This window comes from Oncorhynchus clarkii, chromosome 3, assembly GCF_045791955.1.
Source record: "Oncorhynchus clarkii lewisi isolate Uvic-CL-2024 chromosome 3, UVic_Ocla_1.0, whole genome shotgun sequence".
Classification (NCBI taxonomy): domain Eukaryota; kingdom Metazoa; phylum Chordata; class Actinopteri; order Salmoniformes; family Salmonidae; genus Oncorhynchus; species Oncorhynchus clarkii.
Window position 1 is genome coordinate 85,473,866 of NC_092149.1, and position 22,018 is coordinate 85,495,883.

At 46.4% G+C, this 22,018-nt stretch overlaps 1 protein-coding gene across 2 annotated transcripts in view; it reads right to left on the minus strand.

The window, feature by feature from the left end:
* Positions 1-6,133: 6,133 nt before the first annotated feature.
* The window catches only part of LOC139405527 (FHF complex subunit HOOK-interacting protein 1B-like), a 78,924-nt gene continuing 63,039 nt past the window's right edge, over positions 6,134-22,018 (minus strand). Inside the window, exons 10-13 of one of the 2 annotated variants that reach the window (XM_071147933.1) lie at positions 18,014-19,468; positions 15,573-15,751; positions 11,201-11,366; positions 6,134-7,527 (exon numbers count right to left, since the gene is read on the minus strand). In XM_071147933.1, coding sequence (XP_071004034.1) covers positions 7,217-7,527; positions 11,201-11,366; positions 15,573-15,751; positions 18,014-19,468 — 2,111 coding nt within the window. In that variant the 3' untranslated portion in view covers positions 6,134-7,216. The remainder of the gene's footprint in view (positions 7,528-11,200; positions 11,367-15,572; positions 15,752-18,013; positions 19,469-22,018) is intronic. The other variant, XM_071147934.1, reaches the window with a different exon arrangement.

A 22,018-nucleotide genomic window follows, 5' to 3' on the forward strand; every position in this document is an offset into this window, starting at 1 on the left:
ATTATTAAAAGAAGAAAAGAGTGAAAGACAGGAAACGCAAAATGTCTTAATAAGTGGCAAGCTGCTACAAAACTACTTTAGACCGAGGACCTACTGTACCTATTTTGGTAGCAGCTTGCCATACAATACTGTGCATTCATCTGTACAGAAACTTCATGTGGTGTGTGTCAGAAGCTCAGAAAAAAACTCTGAAACTGGAGAGAAAAAGCCCCCTCCCCAAAAACATAATACCAGTGTTACCAGTTGACGTTATTCTTCAATAACACAAACCCCAACGCAAATCAGGGGGAGGAAAACAGGTTTATTCAAAAGAGGATAAATCATAGATGTTACGCTGAGAGGTAGATGGTCGTTCCTTCCCTGTTCTCAGTGATTCTCTCCATCCAATAGTTCCTTCCCTGTTCTCAGTGATTCTCTCCATCGAATAGTTCCTTCCCTGTTCTCAGTGATTCTCTCCATCGAACAGTTCCTTCCCTGTCCTCAGTGATTCTCTCCATCCAACAGTTCCTTCCCTGTTCTCAGTGATTCTCTCCATCCAACAGTTCCTTCCCTGTCCTCAGTGATTCTCTCCATCGAACAGTTCCTTCCCTGTCCTCAGTGATTCTCTCCATCGAACAGTTCCTTCCCTGTCCTCAGTGATTCTCTCCATCGAACAGTTCCTCCCCTGTCCTCAGTGATTATCTCCTGTGATTCTCCCCCCCCCCCCAGAACAAAGGGACAGCGTGTAGTTTTATAACCCAGCCCTAGCCTGCCTGCGGTTGACCAATTAGAATTCCTTGCAATAAAACTGAGCCAGTGGCCAAATAACAAAGTATCCTATTTCAGGCTCAATATATAGACACATTCCTCCCATGTCTGTTCATTAATCCCCTATTTCCATTGATCGCTATAAAAAACTCTATCGACTTTTAGTCTCTGCGCTGTGTATTTATCTTCCAAATATTCTTATACACAATATTGACAGGTCAAACATTTATGAATTAATAATAAAAAAAAACATGCCCTTTTATATTTTATATTTTTAAACTTTTAATTATATAAAAATATTTATTACAACATTCTTCATTTTGCGTGTAATTCATTCAATCCAGTCGATTAATTCATAGGCGTCCGTATTTATAAAGACCCATTTGGTTGGTTTCTACATGATTTAGAGACGAGACTCAGTCCACCTCCCGTTTCAATCGAAGCCTGTTTGCATAGATTCCGGGAGACATAATAACATCTCTGGGCAAGTCTATCCTTCGTTTCACAACGCAGAAACAAAAGTAGGAAAGAAGAGATGACATAACGTAAAAATGTAAAAAGTGATAAGGCGAGATTTTTGTCAATTCATTTTCTCTACTTCCTCAGAGTCAGATGAGTTAACGGATACCATTGCAAGTCATTTCATTAAAATGGTATTTACATGCTTCTGACTCTGGGTATGTTGATAAAGGTTGATAAAGGGCTCAATTGCCCCCCTCCCCCCCAAAAAATCTCGCAATATCCCTTTAAATCAAAATGAAAACACGACAACCAGAACTCCTTAAACATCATATGATTATTGATTACATGATCAGTTCATGATGTCACAGAGATGGAACAGTTGCCACATGGTGTAAACATGACGAACAGTTAACAGACCAGGAACTCATGACAATAATATTGGAGATCTTATTAAAAGCTGGACGGTGGGAGAGACATACGGAGTGGCAAAACAATTATTTTGCTGTCAGTTCCAGACAGAGATGGCTGTAAAGGGGGGGAAAGAGGTGCTGAGGAAGACGACTGCTGAGGAAGACGACTTCTGCACGCGCACATGAAGAGTTGAACACACTCACAAAACATCAAACAATCAATACAATTTGAAACGGTTGCTTGAATGTCTTAGTGTTTTCATTTGTAAAAGTTTACCATGGTAACCCCGCCAGATTCAGCCATTGACTGTACCCCTCAGCTCTGAGTCAGTCACCAATCAGTCAGTCAGTCAGTCCATCCATCCACCAATCAGTCAGTCAATCAATCAAATCAACTGAAGATAGTTTAGTGTTTGTATATGTATCCGTATACCTACTTTGCATTTCATAACGTATGATTGCTTATGGTAGATTTGCATGGCCTGTGGATTGGATTGGTGGTTTCAACACAATAGTCCAACTGTTACAATTTTTAAAAAATACCAGCTTCCCCCCCCCCCCCCTCCACAGAAAATGATTCTTCATACAAGTGAGTCTTCATGTAAAAATGTATTAATTTTCTGCATAAAAACAATCAATCAATCAGACAAAGATGAATGGACTGATTAAATGAATCATTACAACGTTAATCGGGCGAAGTGTTGTACGGCTGGCTGGCTGTAAGAACATGTATAAAACATTTATATTTTTTAAATTAACAGTCAGAAGTGAAGTTGCACAATGAGAAGAAAGAAAGAAAGAAAATAAAAAAAAAGGTCAAATTAAAAGGGGATCCTGGGATATCCCAGACATCTCAGGGGCAAATATCTGACCCGCGTAGGTCTTCCTAGAGACAGTGGACGTGGTTGAAGCTGTGAGGGGTGACTTGAAGAATATATATGTTATTCATTTGGCATGTCCATTTCAGTTCCGATATAGATTTCCTAACACAACGGCAAAAACATTGTCGTTTCACTCATCGACCAGGGATGAGTATGAAAAGTATGTGTAAAGCCAATGACAATAGAGGCTGGGTTAGAGATGGACTTTCACGTACACACACACACACACACACACACACACACACACACACACACACACACACACACACACACACACACACACACACACACACACACACACACACACACACACACACACACACACACACACACACACACGCTTAAAACAACTGCAACAGTTTTTTTTTAAATAAAAACTGAAATTAAAGTGATTAAAGTGTCTTGGCAAAACAGCTCGCTATCCTCTCAACGCTCAACAGGACACATACTAATGAATATGTGATCTACTGCAACACTGACGCGGTCAACGTTTATAAGAAATATGTCAGGGACCATCCACCAGATTCAGTCGGGGGACGATTATTTCTTGAGTGGATGGCCGGGGGGGGGTCGTTTTGTTTTTATAAAAACATTTTGCTCTGAAAACTTGGGGGAGGGAGGGGGACAAATAGAACCGGGCCGTTAGTTCCTACACACTAGGTTTCCCTTCCTTCTTTACTTAAGTATCTCAGAGACAAAAAGTAATGAGTTATTATCTCTATATATTATCTCCGTATATTATCTCTGTATATGAACTAATATGCAAAGTTTAGTATCAGGGTTTAATACAGGCTAGATCCAAGGTTTTTGTTGGGTCCAGTGCTTGTTGGGTCTAGTGTTCTTTATTCCAGGGGATGGGGACTATTTCTCTCAGGGTTTTAAGAGACAAAACTGGTTGGTTATTTTAGACTTGAGTGTGTCTCACGCACACAACAACAGATTTTGATGGACGGGAATATCCGATTAGTTCACGCAAACAAGAAGTGACTGTGATAAACCGTAGTCACATTAAACCAATATCTCCTGTCCTGAGGCAAACCATCTACCCCAACAGAGTTCAGAAAGACGGGAGGTTGAATCTCTCAGACTACTGTGAGAGCATACTATAAAGCAGGATCATTGAGTAAGCCAGCTAAATTTGCTGAAATAACTTTCAAATTTTTTTTTTTTTAGAAAGAAAAGCTTGACATGGATTCAACAAGCAAAAACTCCTAACTCTAATTGCTAGGGGGCTGGCCCACATGGGGGAAAACGGCACAGAACAGCTTCTACCTCTGAGGGTTTAGAGCTTGAGGTAGTCACCTCATACAAGTACTTGCGAGTATGGCTAGATGGTGCACTGTCCTTCTCTCAGCACATATCAAAGCTGCAGGCTAAAGTTAAATCTAGACTTGGTTTCCTCTATCGTAATCGCTCCTCTTTCACCCCAGCTGCCAAACTAACCCTGATTCAGATGACCATCTTACCCATGCTAGATTACGGAGATGTAATTTATAGATGGGCAGGTAAGGGTGCTCTCGAGAGGCTAGATGTTCTTTACCATTCTGCCATCAGATTTGCCACCAATGCTCCTTATAGGACACATCACTGCACTCTACACTCCTCTGTAAACTGGTCTTCTCTGTATAGCCGTCACAAGACCCACTGGTTGATGCTTATTTATATATATTTATATCACAGGGTCGCTCCAACAAACACATCCCTGGGTCGCTCCTCTTTTCAGTTCGCTGCAGCTAGCGACTGGAACGAGCTCCAACAAACACATCCCTGGGTCGCTCCTCTTTTCAGTTCGCTGCAGCTAGCGACTGGAACGAGCTGCAACAAACACATCCCTGGGTCGCTCCTCTTTTCAGTTCGCTGCAGCTAGCGACTGGAACGAGCTGCAACAAACACATCCCTGGGTCGCTCCTCTTTTCAGTTCGCTGCAGCTAGCGACTGGAACGAGCTGCAACAAACACATCCCTGGGTCGCTCCTCTTTTCAGTTTGCTGCAGCTAGCGACTGGAACGAGCTGCAACAAACACTCAAACTGGACAGTTTTATCTCCATCTCTTCATTCAAAGACTCCATCATGGACACTCTTACTGACAGGTTTATCTCCATCTCTTCATTCAAAGACTCCATCATGGACACTCTTACTGACAGGTTTATCTCCATCTCTTCATTCAAAGACTCCATCATGGACACTCTTACTGACAGTTGTGGCTGCTTCACGTGATATATTTTTGTCTCTACCTTCTTGCCTTTGTGTCTGTGCCCAATAATGTTTTTCCATGTTGTGCTGCTACCATGTTGTGATGTGTTGCTGCCATGCTGTGTTGTTGTCTTAGGTCTCTCTTTATCGAGTGTTGAGTTGTGTCTCTTGTCGTGATGTGTGTTTTGTCCTATATTTTTAATCCCCCATCCACGCTGGAGGCCTTTTGCCTTTTGGTAGGCCGTCATTATAAATAAGAATTTGTTCTTAACTGACTTGCCTAGGTAAATGATGGCTAAATAAAATAATTCCATAAAAACAGTCGCTTTCTGTGACTAATTGAGGTAAAATAGTAATTCTGCATGTCAGCAGTACACAATGACACATCCAGCCCAGAGTAGGAGTTTTAAGAAATATTTGGTAGTCACCTAAATTTCAGAGCACGTCTTCAATGAGGAAAAAAATCTCTAGTTATTTCTGGTTGTTTATTGAAGTTAGCTGGCTAACTCATTGATCCTTCAGCGTATTATAGTGTTCTGACTAGCCTTTCCTACCTCAGTCCCACAACACAACTTTAAGCCTTCTGAGCAGAGACATCTTTCCCATGGCAACACCAGAACAGAAACACACCTTTCCCATGGCAACACCAGAACAGAAACACACCTTTCCCATGGCAACACCAGAACAAAAACACACCTTTTCCATGGCAACACCAGAACAGAAACACACCTTTCCCATGGCAACACCAGAACAGAAACACACCTTTCCCATGGCAACACCAGAACAGAAACACACCTTTCCCATGGCAACACCCGAACAGAAACACACCTTTCCCATGGCAACACCAGAACAGAAACACACCTTTCCCATGGCAACACCAGAACAGAAACACACCTTTCCCATGGCAACACCAGAACAAAAACACACCTTTCCCATGGCAACACCAGAACAACAACACACCTTTCCCATGGCAACACCAGAACAAAAACACACCTTTCCCATGGCAACACCAGAACAAAAACACACCTTTCCCATGGCAACACCAGAACAAAAACACACCTTTCCCATGGCAACACCAGAACAGAAACACACCTTTCCCATGGCAACACCAGAACAGAAACACACCTTTCCCATGGCAACACCAGAACAGAAACACACCTTTCCCATGGCAACACCAGAACAGAAACACACCTTTCCCATGGCAACACCAGAACAGAAACACACCTTTCCCATGGCAACACCAGGTGCAGGCCTGACAACTGACTGGATATTGTTCCTCTGAGAAGGGAGACATTCTAATACAAGCACCACACACACACACACACACACACACACACACACACACACACACACACACACACACACACACACACACACACACACACACACACACACACACACACACACACACACACACACACACACACACACACACACACACACACACACACACACGTTGAGATTTTGCCACTCCCACATGGCATTGATATGTCTTAAAAAGGTTTCATTTAGAAAATAAATAATACAATTCAATTCAAAATATGAATGATAAAACATGAACACGTTTGTCCAGCACATTTTCCAGTAGAGTTACAGAGGATCTCTGTCCAGCACGTTTTCCAGGACAGTTCCAGAGGATCTCTGTCCTCTGGTTTCCTTCCCTTTCCCAGACCCCTCCTCTCCAATTCCTCCCTTCTTGTTAAATCTCCAACGCTGAGGCGATGCGTTTCAAAACACAAAACATAAGATGTGTCTTCTTGAGATGCTCTGTACCCGAACAGCGACATGAAAGTCGGGGGGGCATTTTTAGTTGTTGCCTAATTTCCTAAAAGACGGAAGCTTTAACCTTGTTCTCCTTTTTGAGCTGGTACAAATGTCTAATGAGCATCATTTACTAAAGAGAGGAGAGTGGAAAGAGCTGACTCAGCACCACGTACCCATGTACACTACAGACCCCCCTCTAAAATCTACATGTACTGAGAGTTAGTGTTCATAGTATATATCCACATAAATTATATTTACATGATATGCACAGTCTCATAACAGAAGAGTTTTGTAGTCTCTCCCCTAATACTCTTTCACATACAGCAATTCCCTTCTTCGATTTCTCATTGTCCGAATTAACCTTGTCCCCCCTCCCCCCTCCCCCTCGTCTCTTCCCTGCAGCGCCAGCCCTGTCAGTGCTCCCCTCTGCCCCCTGCAGGAGGGAAGGGGGTTAAACGGTAGCTGGACCGAGGAAAGAGCCCACATCCACAAAGTGTCTCCGAGGAGGGGTGCCCGTCTAGGACCTGTCCATGTGATCTAAAAGTTTAAAACGGATGATACTCTGAGATGTTTTGTGGACATGGGGGGTCCAGACATTCCCCAGATCACATTCCATCATAGATTTAAAATGGTAGGGAAAGAAATGCCGTCAGCCAATGCTTTTCAATCAATGATGGGGAGTCTGCAAGACCACACATTGGGAGGATGGTGCAGAATTGGGAGCATCACTCCTCAGGAAGGGCACGGAGACTGACAGCATCACTCCTCGGTGTCGTGGCTCTGGAGAAAGGGCATGGAGACGGCGTGCTCCTGGGCCAGAGCGGCCAGCTCCTTGAGGAACTCAGAGAAGATGACGGCGCAGTAGACGGCGTTCTTCACCCTCAGAGCCTCCACCTGTTTCTCCAGCCCGGACGCCCCTCCCCCAGTCCCTCCCCGGAACAGGGCACTGTGCAGCGATTGGCCGCCGTCTCGTACGTGGGCCAGGGCAAGCTGGGCGGCGTGGCGTGCCCGCGTGGGGCTGTTGGTGTGTCTCATGATCAGGTCGCCTAGCGAAGGTTTCCGGCTCTTCACTGAAAAGGAGACAGCAACACACAGCATAGCAAGTGGTTAAGATAAAACAGACTGACACAACAGACAGACAGGACAGGTGGCCCATTTAAAACAGGTCTGTTATGTCAGTTTAAAACAGGTCTGTTATGTCAGTTTAAAACAGGTCCGTTATGTCCGTTTAAAACAGGTTCGTTATGTCAGTTTAAAACAGGTCCGTTATGTCAGTTTAAAACAGGTCCGTTTAAAACAGGTTCGTTATGTCAGTTTAAAACAGGTCCGTTTAAAACAGGTTCGTTATGTCAGTTTAAAACAGGTCCGTTATGTCAGTTTAAAACAGGTCCGTTTAAAACAGGTTCGTTATGTCAGTTTAAAACAGGTCCGTTATGTCAGTTTAAAACAGGTCCGTTTAAAACAGGTTCGTTATGTCAGTTTAAAACAGGTCCGTTATGTCAGTTTAAAACAGGTCCGTTATGTCAGTTTAAAACAGGTCCGTTTAAAACAGGTTCGTTATGTCAGTTTAAAACAGGTCCGTTATGTCAGTTTAAAACAGGTTCGTTATGTCAGTTTAAAACAGGTCCGTTATGTCAGTTTAAAACAGGTCCGTTATGTCAGTTTAAAACAGGTCCGTTTAAAACAGGTTCGTTATGTCAGTTTAAAACAGGTCCGTTATGTCAGTTTAAAACAGGTCCGTTATGTCAGTTTAAAACAGGTCCGTTTAAAACAGGTCCGTTATGTCAGTTTAAAACAGGTCCGTTATGTCAGTTTAAAACAGGTCCGTTATGTCAGTTTAAAACAGGTCCGTTATGTCAGTTTAAAACAGGTCCGTTATGTCAGTTTAAAACAGGTCCGTTTAAAACAGGTCCGTTATGTCAGTTTAAAACAGGTTCGTTATGTCAGTTTAAAACAGGTCCGTTATGTCAGTTTAAAACAGGTCCGTTATGTCAGTTTAAAACAGGTCCGTTATGTCAGTTTAAAACAGGTCCGTTATGTCAGTTTAAAACAGGTCCGTTTAAAACAGGTTCGTTATGTCAGTTTAAAACAGGTCCGTTATGTCAGTTTAAAACAGGTCCGTTATGTCAGTTTAAAACAGGTCCGTTATGTCAGTTTAAAACAGGTCCGTTATGTCAGTTTAAAACAGGTCCGTTTAAAACAGGTTTGTTATGTCAGTTTAAAACAGGTCCGTTATGTCAGTTTAAAACAGGTCCGTTATGTCAGTTTAAAACAGGTCCGTTTAAAACAGGTCCGTTATGTCAGTTTAAAACAGGTCCGTTATGTCAGTTTAAAACAGGTCCGTTATGTCAGTTTAAAACAGGTCCGTTATGTCAGTTTAAAACAGGTCCGTTATGTCAGTTTAAAACAGGTCCGTTATGTCAGTTTAAAACAGGTCCGTTATGTCAGTTTAAAACAGGTCCGTTATGTCAGTTTAAAACAGGTCCGTTATGTCAGTTTAAAACAGGTCCGTTATGTCAGTTTAAAACAGGTCCGTTATGTCAGTTTAAAACAGGTCCGTTATGTCAGTTTAAAACAGGTCCGTTATGTCAGTTTAAAACAGGTCCGTTATGTCAGTTTAAAACAGGTCCGTTATGTCAGTTTAAAACAGGTCCGTTATGTCAGTTTAAAACAGGTCCGTTATGTCAGTTTAAAACAGGTCCGTTATGTCAGTTTAAAACAGGTCCGTTATGTCAGTTTAAAACAGGTCCGTTATGTCAGTTTAAAACAGGTCCGTTATGTCAGTTTAAAACAGGTCCGTTATGTCAGTTTAAAACAGGTCCGTTTAAAACAGGTCTGTTATGTCAGTTTAAAACAGGTCCGTTATGTCAGTTTAAAACAGGTCCGTTATGTCAGTTTAAAACAGGTCCGTTATGTCAGTTTAAAACAGGTCCGTTTAAAACAGGTCTGTTATGTCAGTTTAAAACAGGTCCGTTATCTCAGTTGAAAATAGGTCCGTTATGTCAGTTTAAAACAGGTCCGTTATGTCAGTTTAAAACAGGTCCGTTATGTCAGTTTAAAACAGGTCCGTTATGTCAGTTTAAAACAGGTCCGTTATGTCAGTTTAAAACAGGTCCGTTTAAAACAGGTCCGTTATGTCAGTTTAAAACAGGTCCGTTATGTCAGTTTAAAACAGGTCCGTTATGTCAGTTTAAAACAGGTCCGTTATGTCAGTTTAAAACGGGTCCGTTATGTCAGTTTAAAACAGGTCCGTTATGTCAGTTTAAAACAGGTCCATTATGTCAGTTTAAAACAGGTCCGTTATGTCAGTTTAAAACTCTAAAACGTGCATATATAGACATAGACATATTAGGTGCCCATGTCTGTGTGTGATTGTTCATGTGGCCAGAACACAGTTCCAGACTGGTTCACTAGAGACAGTGATGATGTAATAACCAGTGTCAGATGACCAACTGCACCAGCCTGGCTGACTGCTGCAGCCACACCAGAACTATTCAGACAGTAGCAGCCAAACCAGAACCATCCAGACAGTAGCAGCCACACCAGAACCATCCAGACAGTAGCAGCCAAACCAGAACCATCCAGACAGTAGCAGCCAAACCAGAACCATCCAAACCAGAACCATCCAGACAGTAGCAGCCACACCAGAACCATCCAGACAGTAGCAGCCAAACCAGAACCATCCAGACAGTAGCAGCCAAACCAGAACCATCCAGACCAGAACCATCCAGACAGTAGCAGCCAAACCAGAACCATCCAGACCAGAACAATCCAGACAGTAGCAGCCAAACCAGAACCATCCAGACAGTAGCAGCCAAACCAGAACCATCCAGACAGTAGCAGCCGAACCAGAACCATCCACACAGTAGCAGCCAAACCAGAACTATCCAGACAGTAGCAGCCAAACCAGAACCATCCAGACAGTAGCAGCCAAACCAGAACTATCCAGACAGTAGCTGCCAGACCAGAACCATCCAGACAGTAGCTGCCAAACCAGAACCATCCAGACAGTAGCAGCCACACCAGAACCATCCAGACAGTAGCAGCCAAACCAGAACCATCCAGACAGTAGCAGCCAAACCAGAACCATCCAAACCAGAACCATCCAGACAGTAGCAGCCACACCAGAACCATCCAGACAGTAGCAGCCAAACCAGAACCATCCAGACAGTAGCAGCCAAACCAGAACCATCCAGACCAGAACCATCCAGACAGTAGCAGCCAAACCAGAACCATCCAGACCAGAACAATCCAGACAGTAGCAGCCAAACCAGAACCATCCAGACAGTAGCAGCCGAACCAGAACCATCCAGACAGTAGCAGCCGAACCAGAACCATCCACACAGTAGCAGCCAAACCAGAACTATCCAGACAGTAGCAGCCAAACCAGAACCATCCAGACAGTAGCAGCCAAACCAGAACTATCCAGACAGTAGCTGCCAGACCAGAACCATCCAGACGGTAGCTGCCAAACCAGAACCATCCAGACAGTAGCAGCCACACCAGAACCATCCAGACAGTAGCAGCCGAACCAGAACCATCCAGACAGTAGCAGCCGAACCAGAACCATCCAGACACCCTCCCTGCTGCTGCCTATCCAATTCCATTCAACCCAGTAACCCTGTGAACAGATGGCACAAATCCCCCAAATCAACTACAACACAGCCTCTGCATTATTCATTCTCTCTAGCTTTCCAATGTGCTACTACAGGCTGTGTGTGTGTGTGTGTGTGTCTCTCTCACCCAGGGAATCAGAGCGTCGCAGGGTGGGTACCCCCATGGGGGAAGAGTCAGCCCAATCCACCTTGCCCCTGGCAACCAGGTAGCGCTGGGCTTTCCTCAGCATGGCAGGGAAGTCCTCATGGGATGCTGCAAACACCTCAATGCGGTTCTTTACTGAGCCCAGAACCTGAGGCAGGGGAGAGAGTTGGAGAGATTGGGGGGGGGGGGGGAGAGTGGGGAGAGAGGAGGAAGGAAAGAGAGGAGGAAGACAGGAGGAAGGGGGGAGAGAGAAGAGAGAGGAGGAAGGGGGAGAGAGAGAAGAGAGAGGAGGAAGGGGGAGAGGGAAGAGAGAGGAGGAAGGGGGGAGAAAGAAGAGAGAGGAGGAAGGGGGGAGAGGGAAGAGAGAGGAGGAAGGGGGGAGAAGGAAGAGAGAGGAGGAAGGGGGGAGAAAGAAGGAAGGGGAGAGAGAGAAGAGAGAGGAGGAAGGGGGAGAGGGAAGAGAGAGGAGGAAGGGGAGAGAGAGAAGAGAGAGGAGGAAGGGGAGAGAGAGAAGAGAGAGGAGGAAGGGGGAGATGGAAGAGAGAGGAGGAAGGGGGAGATGGAAGAGAGAGGAGGAAGGGGGAGATGGAAGAGAGAGGAGGAAGGGGGAGATGGAAGAGAGAGGAGGAAGGGGGGAGAGAGGAGGAAGGGGGAGAGGGAAGAGAAGGGAGAGAGAGAAGAGAGAGAAGGAAGGGGAGAGAGAAGAGAGAGAAGGAAGGGGAGAGAGAAGAGAGAGAAGGAAGGGGAGAGAGGAGAGAGAGGAGGAAGGGGGGAGGGAAGAGAGAGGAGGAAGGGGGGAGGGAAGAGAGATGAGGAAGGGGAGAGGGAAGAGAGATGAGGAAGGGGAGAGGGAAGAGAGAGGAGGAAGGGGGGAGGGAAGAGAGAGGAGGAAGGGGGGAGAGGGAAGAGAAAGGAGGAAGGGGGGAGAGGGAAGAGAGAGGAGGAAGGGGGGAGAGGGAAGAGAGGGGAGGAAGGGGGAGAGGGAAGAGAGAAAAGAGAGAAGGAAGGGGAGAGAGAAAAGAGAGAAGGAAGGGGGAGAGGGAAGAGAGAGGAGGAAGGGGGGAGGGAAGAGAAGGGAGAGAGAAAAGAGAAGGAAGGGGAGAGAGAAAAGAGAGAAGGAAGGGGAGAGAGGAGAGAGAGGAGGAAGGGGGGGAGGGAAGAGAGAGGAGGAAGGGGGGGAGGGAAGAGAGAGGAGGAAGGGGAGAGGGAAGAGAGAGGAGGAAGGGGGGAGGGAAGAGAGAGGAGGAAGGGGGGAGAGGGAAGAGAGAGGAGGAAGGGGGGAGAGGGAAGAGAGAGGAGGAAGGGGGGAGAGGGAAGAGAGGGGAGGAAGGGGGAGAGGGAAGAGAGAAAAGAGAGAAGGAAGGGGAGAGAGAAAAGAGAGAAGGAAGGGGAGAGAGGAGAGAGAGGAGGAAGGGGGGGAGGGAAGAGAGAGGAGGAAGGGGGGGAGGGAAGAGAGAGGAGGAAGGGGAGAGGTAAGAGAGAGGAGGAAGGGGGGAGGGAAGAGAGAGGAGGAAGGGGGGAGAGGAAAGAGAGAGGAGGAAGGGGGGAGAGGGAAGAGAGGGGAGGAAGGGGGGAGAGGGAAGAGAGAAAAGAGAGAAGGAAGGGGAGAGAGAAAAGAGAGAAGGAAGGGGGAGAGGGAAGAGAGAGGAGGAAGGGGGGGAGGGAAGAGAGAGGAGGAAGGGGGGAGAGGGAAGAGAGGGGAGGAAGGGGGGAGAGGGAAGAGAAGGGAGAGAGAAGAGAGAAGGAAGGGGAGAGAGAAAAGAGAGAAGGAAGGGGGAGAGGGAAGAGAGAAGAGGAAGGGGGGAGGGAAGAGAGAGGAGGAAGGGGGGGAGGGAAGAGAGGAGGAAGGGCAGAGAGAGAAGGCAGAGCAGGCAGAGGAGGGAGATGGGAGGGAGGAGACAGGGGAATGAGGAGACAGGGAGATAGTAAGTAATCTGATCATTACAAAAAACATACAGCCATATGGCTTCCAGCTATTCTGATGTACGGTGCATTCAGAAAGTATTCAGACCCTTTCCCACATGTTCTTACGTTACAGCCTTATTTAAAAATGGATGAAATACAATGATTTTCCTCATCAATCTACACACAATACCCCATAATGACAGTGAAAAAGTTTTTAAAAAAAGGTTTTGCAAATTTATAATAAATAAATAAATAGAAATACCTCGTTTACATAAGTATTCAGACCTTTTGCTATGAGACTCAAAATTGAGCTCAGGTGCATCCTGTTTCCATTGATTATTCTTGAGATTTTTTCAACAACTTGCTTGGAGTCCACTTGTGGTAAATTCAATTGATTGGACATGATTTGGAAAGGCACACACCTGTCTATATAAGGTCCCACAGTTGACAGCGCAGGTCAGAGCAAAAACAAAGCCAGGATTATGTCGAGGCACAGATCTGAGGAAGGGTACCAAAAACATGTCTGCCGTATTGAAGGTCCCCAAGAACACAGTGGCCTCCATCTTTCTTAAATGGAAGAAGTTTGGAACCACCAAGACTCTTCCGAGAGCTGGCCGCCCGGCCAAACTGAGCAATCAGGGGAGAAGAGGCTTGGTCAGGGAGGTGACCTAGAACCCAATGGCCACTCTGACAGAGCTCCAGAGTTCCTCTGTGGAGATGGGAGAACCTTCCAGAAGGACAACCATCTCTACAGCACCCCACCAATCAGGCCTTTATGCTAAAGTGGCCAGACGGAAGCCACTCCTCAGTAAAAGGTACATGACAGCTTTGAGTTTGCCAAACTGCAACTAAAGGACTCAGAGCATGAGAAACAATATTCTCCGATCTGATGTAACCAAGATTTGAACCTGATCGAACATCTCTGGAGAGACCTGACAATAGCGTCGTCCAACCTGATAGAGAGGATCTGCAGAGAAGATTGGGAGAAACTCCCCAAATACAGGGGTGTCAAGCTTGTGGTGTCATCCCCAAGAAGACTCGAGGCTGTAATCACTGCCAAAGGTGCTTCAACAAAGTACTGAGTAAAGGGTCTGAACACATATGTCAATTTGATATTTCAGATTTTTAATTTCTATATACATTTGCAAACATGTCTAAAAACCAGTTTTTGCTTTGTCATTATGGGGTATTGTGTTTAGATTGAGGGGGGGGGGGGGACTATTTAATCCATTTTAGAGTAAGGCTGTAATGTAACAACATGTGGAAAATGTCAAGGGGTCTGAATACTTCCTCAATGCTCTGTATAAACAGTCCATTGAGAGAGCAGCAGAGGGCAGAGGTCAGAGGAGAAAGTGGTCAGCGGTTGAAGGAAACAGAGCGAAGATGAGTGATGGAGGTCAGCAGAGGACAGCCAGGTGATGTTAGGGCAAGAGATTAGAAGAGATGGGCAACTGACCCTTGAGGCAGAATATGGTCATTTACAATATGACAGCTACTTAGCAAACATCACACAACCCCCGATGTTTGCCTGGAAATATACACTTTCTACCAGACCAGGAACACAGCGATGTCTTCCTACCTGCATGAGAGACTTTCTACCAGACCAGGAACACAGTGATGTCTTTCTACCAGACCAGGAACACAGCGATGTCTTCCTACCTGTATGAGAGACTTTCTACCAGACCAGGAACACAGTGATGTCTTTCTACCAGACCAGGAACACAGCGATGTCTTCCTACCTGTATGAGAGACTTTCTACCAGACCAGGAACACAGTGATGTCTTCCTACCTGTATGAGAGACTTTCTACCAGACCAGGAACACAGTGATGTCTTCCTACCTGTATGAGAGACTTTCTACCAGACCAGGAACACAGCGATGTCTTCCTACCTGTATGAGAGACTTTCTACCAGACCAGGAACACAGTGATGTCTTTCTACCAGACCAGGAACACAGTGATGTCTTTCTACCAGACCAGGAACACAGCGACGTCTTCCTACCTGTATGAGAGACTTTCTACCAGACCAGGAACACAGTGATGTCTTCCTACCTGTATGAGAGACTTTCTACCAGACCAGGAACACAGCGATGTCTTTCAAACAGACCAGGAACACAGTGATGTCTGTCTACCAGACCAGGAACACAGTGATGTCTTCCTACCTGTATGAGAGACTTTCTACCAGACCAGGAACACAGTGATGTCTTTCTACCAGACCAGGAACACAGTGATGACTTCCTACCTGTATGAGAGACTTTCTACCAGACCAGGAACACAGTGATGTCTTTCTACCAGACCAGGAACACAGTGATGTCTTCCTACCTGTATGAGAGACTTTCTACCAGAACAGGAACACAGTGATGTCTTTCTACCAGACCAGGAACACAGTGATGTCTTCCTACCTGTATGAGAGACTTTCTACCAGACCAGGAACACAGTGATGTCTTCCTACCTGTATGAGAGACTTGACGCTGGGCTGGAACACCATGTTGGTGTTGAGGAGGAAGGATCGGAGCAGGGGCTGAGGGTAGCAGGCTAGCTGGCACAGGATCCCTGTCAGCAAGATGTTCACATACAGAGAGTTCTGGAGCATGTTCTCCAGCTTGGCAAACAGAACCACCATAAACGGACCTGACGGGGGGAGGGAGAGAACGTGAGAACGCAGGGAGAGGGTGCACCAGCACACTAACGGATGGCTAGATCCAACATGAAAAAACAAGACAACACTAAATATCAAAAGGAAGCAACGGTCTGTATTAATTTACTGTGTCACACCAAACGGTCTGTATTAATATACTGTGTCACACCAAACAGTCTGTATTAATTTACTGTGTCACACCAAACGGTCTGTATTAATTTACTGTGTCACACCAAACGGTCTGTATTAATTTACTGTGTCACACCAAACAGTCTGTATTAATATACTGTGTCACACCAAACAGTCTGTATTAATATACTGTGTCACATCAAACAGTCTGTATTAATATACTGTGTCACACCAAACAATCTGTATTAATTTACTGTCACACCCAACTGTCTGTATTAATTTACTGTGTCACACCAAACAGTCTGTATTAATATACTGTGTCACACCAAACTGTCTGTATTAATTTACTGTGTCACACCAAACGGTCTGTATTAATATACTGTGTCACACCAAACTGTCTGTATTAATTTGCTGTGTCACACCCAACTGTCTGTATTAATTTACTGTGTCACACCAAACGGTCTGTATTAATTTACTGTGTCACACCCAACGGTCTGTATTAATATACTGTGTCACACCAAACGGTCTGTATTAATATACTGTGTCACACCCAACTGTCTGTATTAATTTACTGTGTCACACCCAACGGTCTGTATTAATATACTGTGTCACACCCAACTGTCTGTATTAATTTACTGTGTCACACCCAACTGTCTGTATTAATTTACTGTGTCACACCAAACTGTCTGTATTAATATACTGTGTCACACCAAACAGTCTGTATTAATATACTGCGTCACACCCAACTGTCTGTATTAATTTACTCTGTCACACCAAACGGTCTGTATTAATTAACTGTGTCACACCAAACTGTCTGTATTAATTAACTGTGTCACACCAAACGGTCTGTATTAATTTACTGTCACACCAAACGGTCTGTATTAATTTACTGTGTCACACCAAACTGTCTGTATTAATATACTGTGTCACACCAAACTGTCTGTATTAATTTACTCTGTCACACCAAACGGTCTGTATTAATTAACTGTGTCACACCAAACTGTCTGTATTAATTAACTGTGTCACACCAAACGGTCTGTATTAATTTACTGTGTCACACCAAACTGTCTGTATTAATTTACTGTGTCACACCCAACGGTCTGTATTAATATACTGTGTCACACCAAACACCAAACGGTCTGTATTAATATACTGTGTCACACCAAACGGTCTGTATTAATTAACTGTGTCACACCAAACTGTCTGTATTAATTAACTGTGTCACACCAAACAGTCTGTATTAATTTACTGTGTCACACCAAACGGTCTGTATTAATATACTGTGTCACACCAAACGGTTTGTATTAATTTACTGTGTCACACCAAACAGTCTGTATTAATATACTGTGTCACACCCAACGGTCTGTATTAATATACTGTGTCACACCAAACAGTCTGTATTAATTTAATGTGTCACACAAAACAGTCTGTATGAATATACTGTGTCACACCAAACTGTCTGTATTAATTTACTCTGTCACACCAAACAGTCTGTATTAATTAACTGTGTCACACCAAACTGTCTGTATTAATTAACTGTGTCACACCAAACAGTCTGTATTAATTTACTGTGTCACACCAAACTGTCTGTATTAATTTACTGTGTCACACCAAACAGTCTGTATTAATTTACTGTGTCACACCAAACGGTCTGTATTAATATACTGTGTCACACCAAACGGTTTGTATTAATTTACTGTGTCACACCAAACAGTCTGTATTAATATACTGTGTCACACCTAACGGTCTGTATTAAAATTACTGTGTCACACCAAACGGTTTGTATTAATATACTGTGTCACACCAAACGGTTTGTATTAATTTACTGTGTCACACCAAACGGTCTGTATTAATTTACTGTGTCACACCAAACGGTCTGTATTAATTTACTGTGTCACACCAAACGGTCTGTATTAATTTACTGTGTCACACCAAACAGTCTGTATTAATTTACTGTCACACCAAACATTTTTTTTAAATATATAAAACCAACATTAAATGTCAAACAATTGAGCATCATCCAACATCAAACACCAAATCAATATTTAGCAACTGACATCATCCCCAAAAACAAACATCAAAACAGATTGATACACATTATACTGTAGTGTGGTGGTCTTTCTCACCTGTGTAGGGCTGAGCGGATGGCTGTCCTAAAGGCCTGGCAGGGCTGAACAGCCCCACAGCTGACCCCACTACCTTGGGCTCCACTCCAGCCCCTGCCCCAGTCCCAATCAGGTCAGCGTCCAGGGGTGAGGGGGGCAGTGGTCCCTCTGAGTCTGGGTCTCTGGTGGTCTCCTCCAGCTGTCTGAGAAGCCCCACCCCCCTGCTCCTCTCCCTCACCCTCTCCTCCAGCTCCCGGAGTTCCTGGGTGAAGGCCTCGATGCTGATGCCCTGGCCGTTGGAGTCTCCAGGCCCCTGCTGGCCCCCCTCCCCAGGCCCCTGCTGCCCCCCCTCCCCCGGTCCAGCCCCATCCAGGAGCTCAGAGATCAGCCTCTCCACTGCCTCTGACTGGGTAGAGAGCGTTGCCTCTGGAGGTCCGGATCCAGGGAACTGAGGGGTCAGGCTGACGTTGGAGGAGTTGGCACAGGATGCTGGAGTCCACGGAGCAGGCTGATCCTGGGTGTAACTCTGTACGTGTGATGTTAGACGTCTGGAGTGTTCCCCAGTCACACTTCCATTCCCTTCCCTGTGCAACCCCTGTAGGGGCCCACAGGACTGGGCCGGGGTAGGGACCGGGGTTGGGCTGGCACCTACTGCAACGTTCTGACTAGAGTCTCCGTGCTGCTGCTGCTCGTCCAAATCTCTCTTCACCTTCTTAACCTCCATCCCTCCATCCTGGCTGTCTGGACACCCGTCCTCCTGACCCCCCGACGACGTTCCATTGAAGATGGCCTGGTGAGGGCCTATGGAGAGGCCGGAGGGGAGGTGGGGGGCAGCAGAGGGGTCAGGGACGGAGGCAGAGGTAGAGTCAGGAGGGAGGTGGAGAGGTTTGGGGAGGGGGAACTCCTCTCTCTGCAGGCTGCGTTTCTTGGTGCGGGGCGTGAGGCTGATGGTACAGTTGTTCTTACCGATGGTGACGTCCCACTCTCCACTGTCCCTCTCTGTACTGCTCCACTCTGACCGCGCTGCTGCCACCACCGCTGCCCTCTGCTGGCCGTGGGATGTACTACCACCACCTCCTCCCTGCTGGAAGGAGAAGTGCTCTGGGAACATGGCCAGCGAGGGGTTGGAGGTGGGGGGCGGGGGCAGTAGAGGGGCCGTGTTGGGTGAGGGGTCCTCTCCGTCGTAGGGGGCTGACCAGTTCCGGCAGGCCCAGGAGCACAGCTCTACCCCCCTACGGGCGTCCCTGAGGTACTCCAGGTACCCCGACTCCCAGTCCAGCCCCTCTGGGACGGGGTGCATGGGGCTGTCGGGGGACAGGGGGGTGCTAGGGCCCCCGCGGGGGGACGAGGGGACCGTCTCAGTGGGGGAGGGGGTGAAGGGCAGAGCGGTGCTCTGCTGGCGCATGAAGAGGGCCAGGCGGGACGGAGTGCTCGGTTTGGGGTGCACAGGAGACTCTGAGCTGGGGCTGTTCAGTACTGCAGACAGACACAGGGAGAGACAGAGAGACGGATGGACGGATAGGGAGAGATGGATGGACGGATAGGGAGAGACAGACAGGGGGAGAGACAGACAGACAGCCAGGGGTAGACAGACAAACAGACAGATGGGGAAGACAGACAAATGAGGAAGACAGACAGATGGGGAAGACAGACAGACAGGGGAAGACAGACAGACAGACAGATGGGGAAGACAGACAGACAGATGGGGAAGACAGACAAATGAGGAAGACAGACAGATGGGGAAGACAGACAGACAGGGGAAGACAGACAGACAGACAGATGGGGAAGACAGACAGACAGATGGGGAAGACAGACAAACAAACAGACAGATGGGGAAGACAGACAAATGAGGAAGACAGACAGATGGGGAAGACAGACAGACAGGGGAAGACAGACAGACAGACAGATGGGGAAGACAGACAGACAGATGGGGAAGACAGACAAACAAACAGACAGATGGGGAAGACAGACAAATGAGGAAGACAGACAGACAGACAGACGGGGAAGACAGACAGACAGACGGGGAAGACAGACAGACAGACGGGGAAGACAGACAGACAGACGGGGAAGACAGACAGACAGACAGACGGGGAAGACAGACAGACAGACATACGGGGAAGACAGACAGACGGGGAAGACAGACAGACAGACAGACGGGGAAGACAGACAGACAGACAGACGGGGAAGACAGACAGACGGGGAAGACAGACAGACGGGGAAGACAGACAGACGGGGAAGACAGACAGACGGGGAAGACAGACAGACGGGGAAGACAGACAGACGGGGAAGACAGACAGACGGGGAAGACAGACAGACGGGGGGATGGAGACAGACAGGGGGACGGAAACAGAGACGGACGGAGACAAAGAGCACATAACAGGGAGGAACGTCAGTCATGGTTATCCTTCAACACTTCAACTTCCTCCAACTTTTAACACAACACCATGGCAGGGGTCCCTCTGCATTCATTTTAGCGTGGCGCTGCTCCACGACAGAACCATTGCCGATCACACTAAAAGAAACATCCCCATTTCTACCAAACACAGTTTAAATAAAGATCTGTTAAAGCACATTCGCCTTTCTTTGGCAAATAGATCATCTGTCTGGGTTCAACACAGTTCTGCAGGTTATTTATCTCTGTGAGCTGTGGCAACTCAAAAACACAGCGCGGCAGGGATCAGGTGGGGGGACAGCGGAGTGATCAGGTGGGGGGGACAGCGGAGTGATCAGGTGGGGGGGACAGCGGAGGGATCAGGTGGGGGGACAGCGGAGTGATCAGGTGGGGGGGACAGCGGAGGGATCAGGTGGGGGGACAGCGGAGTGATCAGGTGGGGGGACAAATCAAATCAAATTTTATTTGTCACATACACATGGTTAGCAGATGTTAATGCGAGTGTAGCGAAATGCTTGTGCTTCTAGTTCCGACAATGCAGTAATAACCAACAAGTAATCTAACTAACAATTCCAAAACTACTGTCTTGTACACAGTGTGAGGGGATAAAGAATATGTACATAAGGATATATGAATGAGTGATGGTACAGAGCAGCATAGTCAAGATACAGTAGATGGTATCGAGTACAGTATATACATATGAGATGAGTATGTAAACAAAGTGGCATAGTTAAAGTGGCTAGTGATACATGTATTACATAAGGATACAGTCGATGATATAGAGTACAGTATATACGTATGCATATGAGATGAGATGAATAATGTAGGGTAAGTAACATTGTATAAGGTAGCATTGTTTAAAGTGGCTAGTGATATATTTACATCATTTCCCATCAATTCCCATTATTAAAGTGGCTGGAGTTGAGTCAGTGTCAGTGTGTTGGCAGCAGCCACTCAATGTTAGTGGTGGCTGTTTAACAGTCTGATGGCCTTGAGATAGAAGCTGTTTTTCAGTCTCTCGGTCCCAGCTTTGATGCACCTGTACTGACCTCGCCTTCTGGATGATAGCGGGGTGAACAGGCAGTGGCTCGGGTGGTTGATGTCCTTGATGATCTTTATGGCCTTCCTGTGACATCGGGTGGTGAAGGTATCCTGGAGGGCAGGTAGTTTGCCCCCGGTGATGCGTTGTGCAGACCTCACTACCCTCTGGAGAGCCTTACGGTTGTGGGCGGAGCAGTTGTCGTACCAGGCTGTGATTCAGCCCGCCAGGATGCTCTCGATTGTGCATCTGTAGAAGTTTGTGAGTGCTTTTTGGTGACAAGCCGAATTTCTTCAGCCTCCTGAGGTTGAAGAGGCGCTGCTGCGCCTTCTTCACGATGCTGTCTGTGTGAGTGGACCAATTCAGTTTGTCTGTGATGTGTATGCCGAGGAACTTAAAACTTGCTACCCTCTCCACTACTGTTCCATCGATGTGGATAGGGGGGTGTTCCCTCTGCTGTTTCCTGAAGTCCACAATCATCTCCTTAGTTTTGTTGACGTTGAGTGTGAGGTTATTTTCCTGACACCACACTCCAAGGGCCCTCACCTCCTCCCTGTAGGCCGTCTCGTCGTTGTTGGTAATCAAGCCTACCACT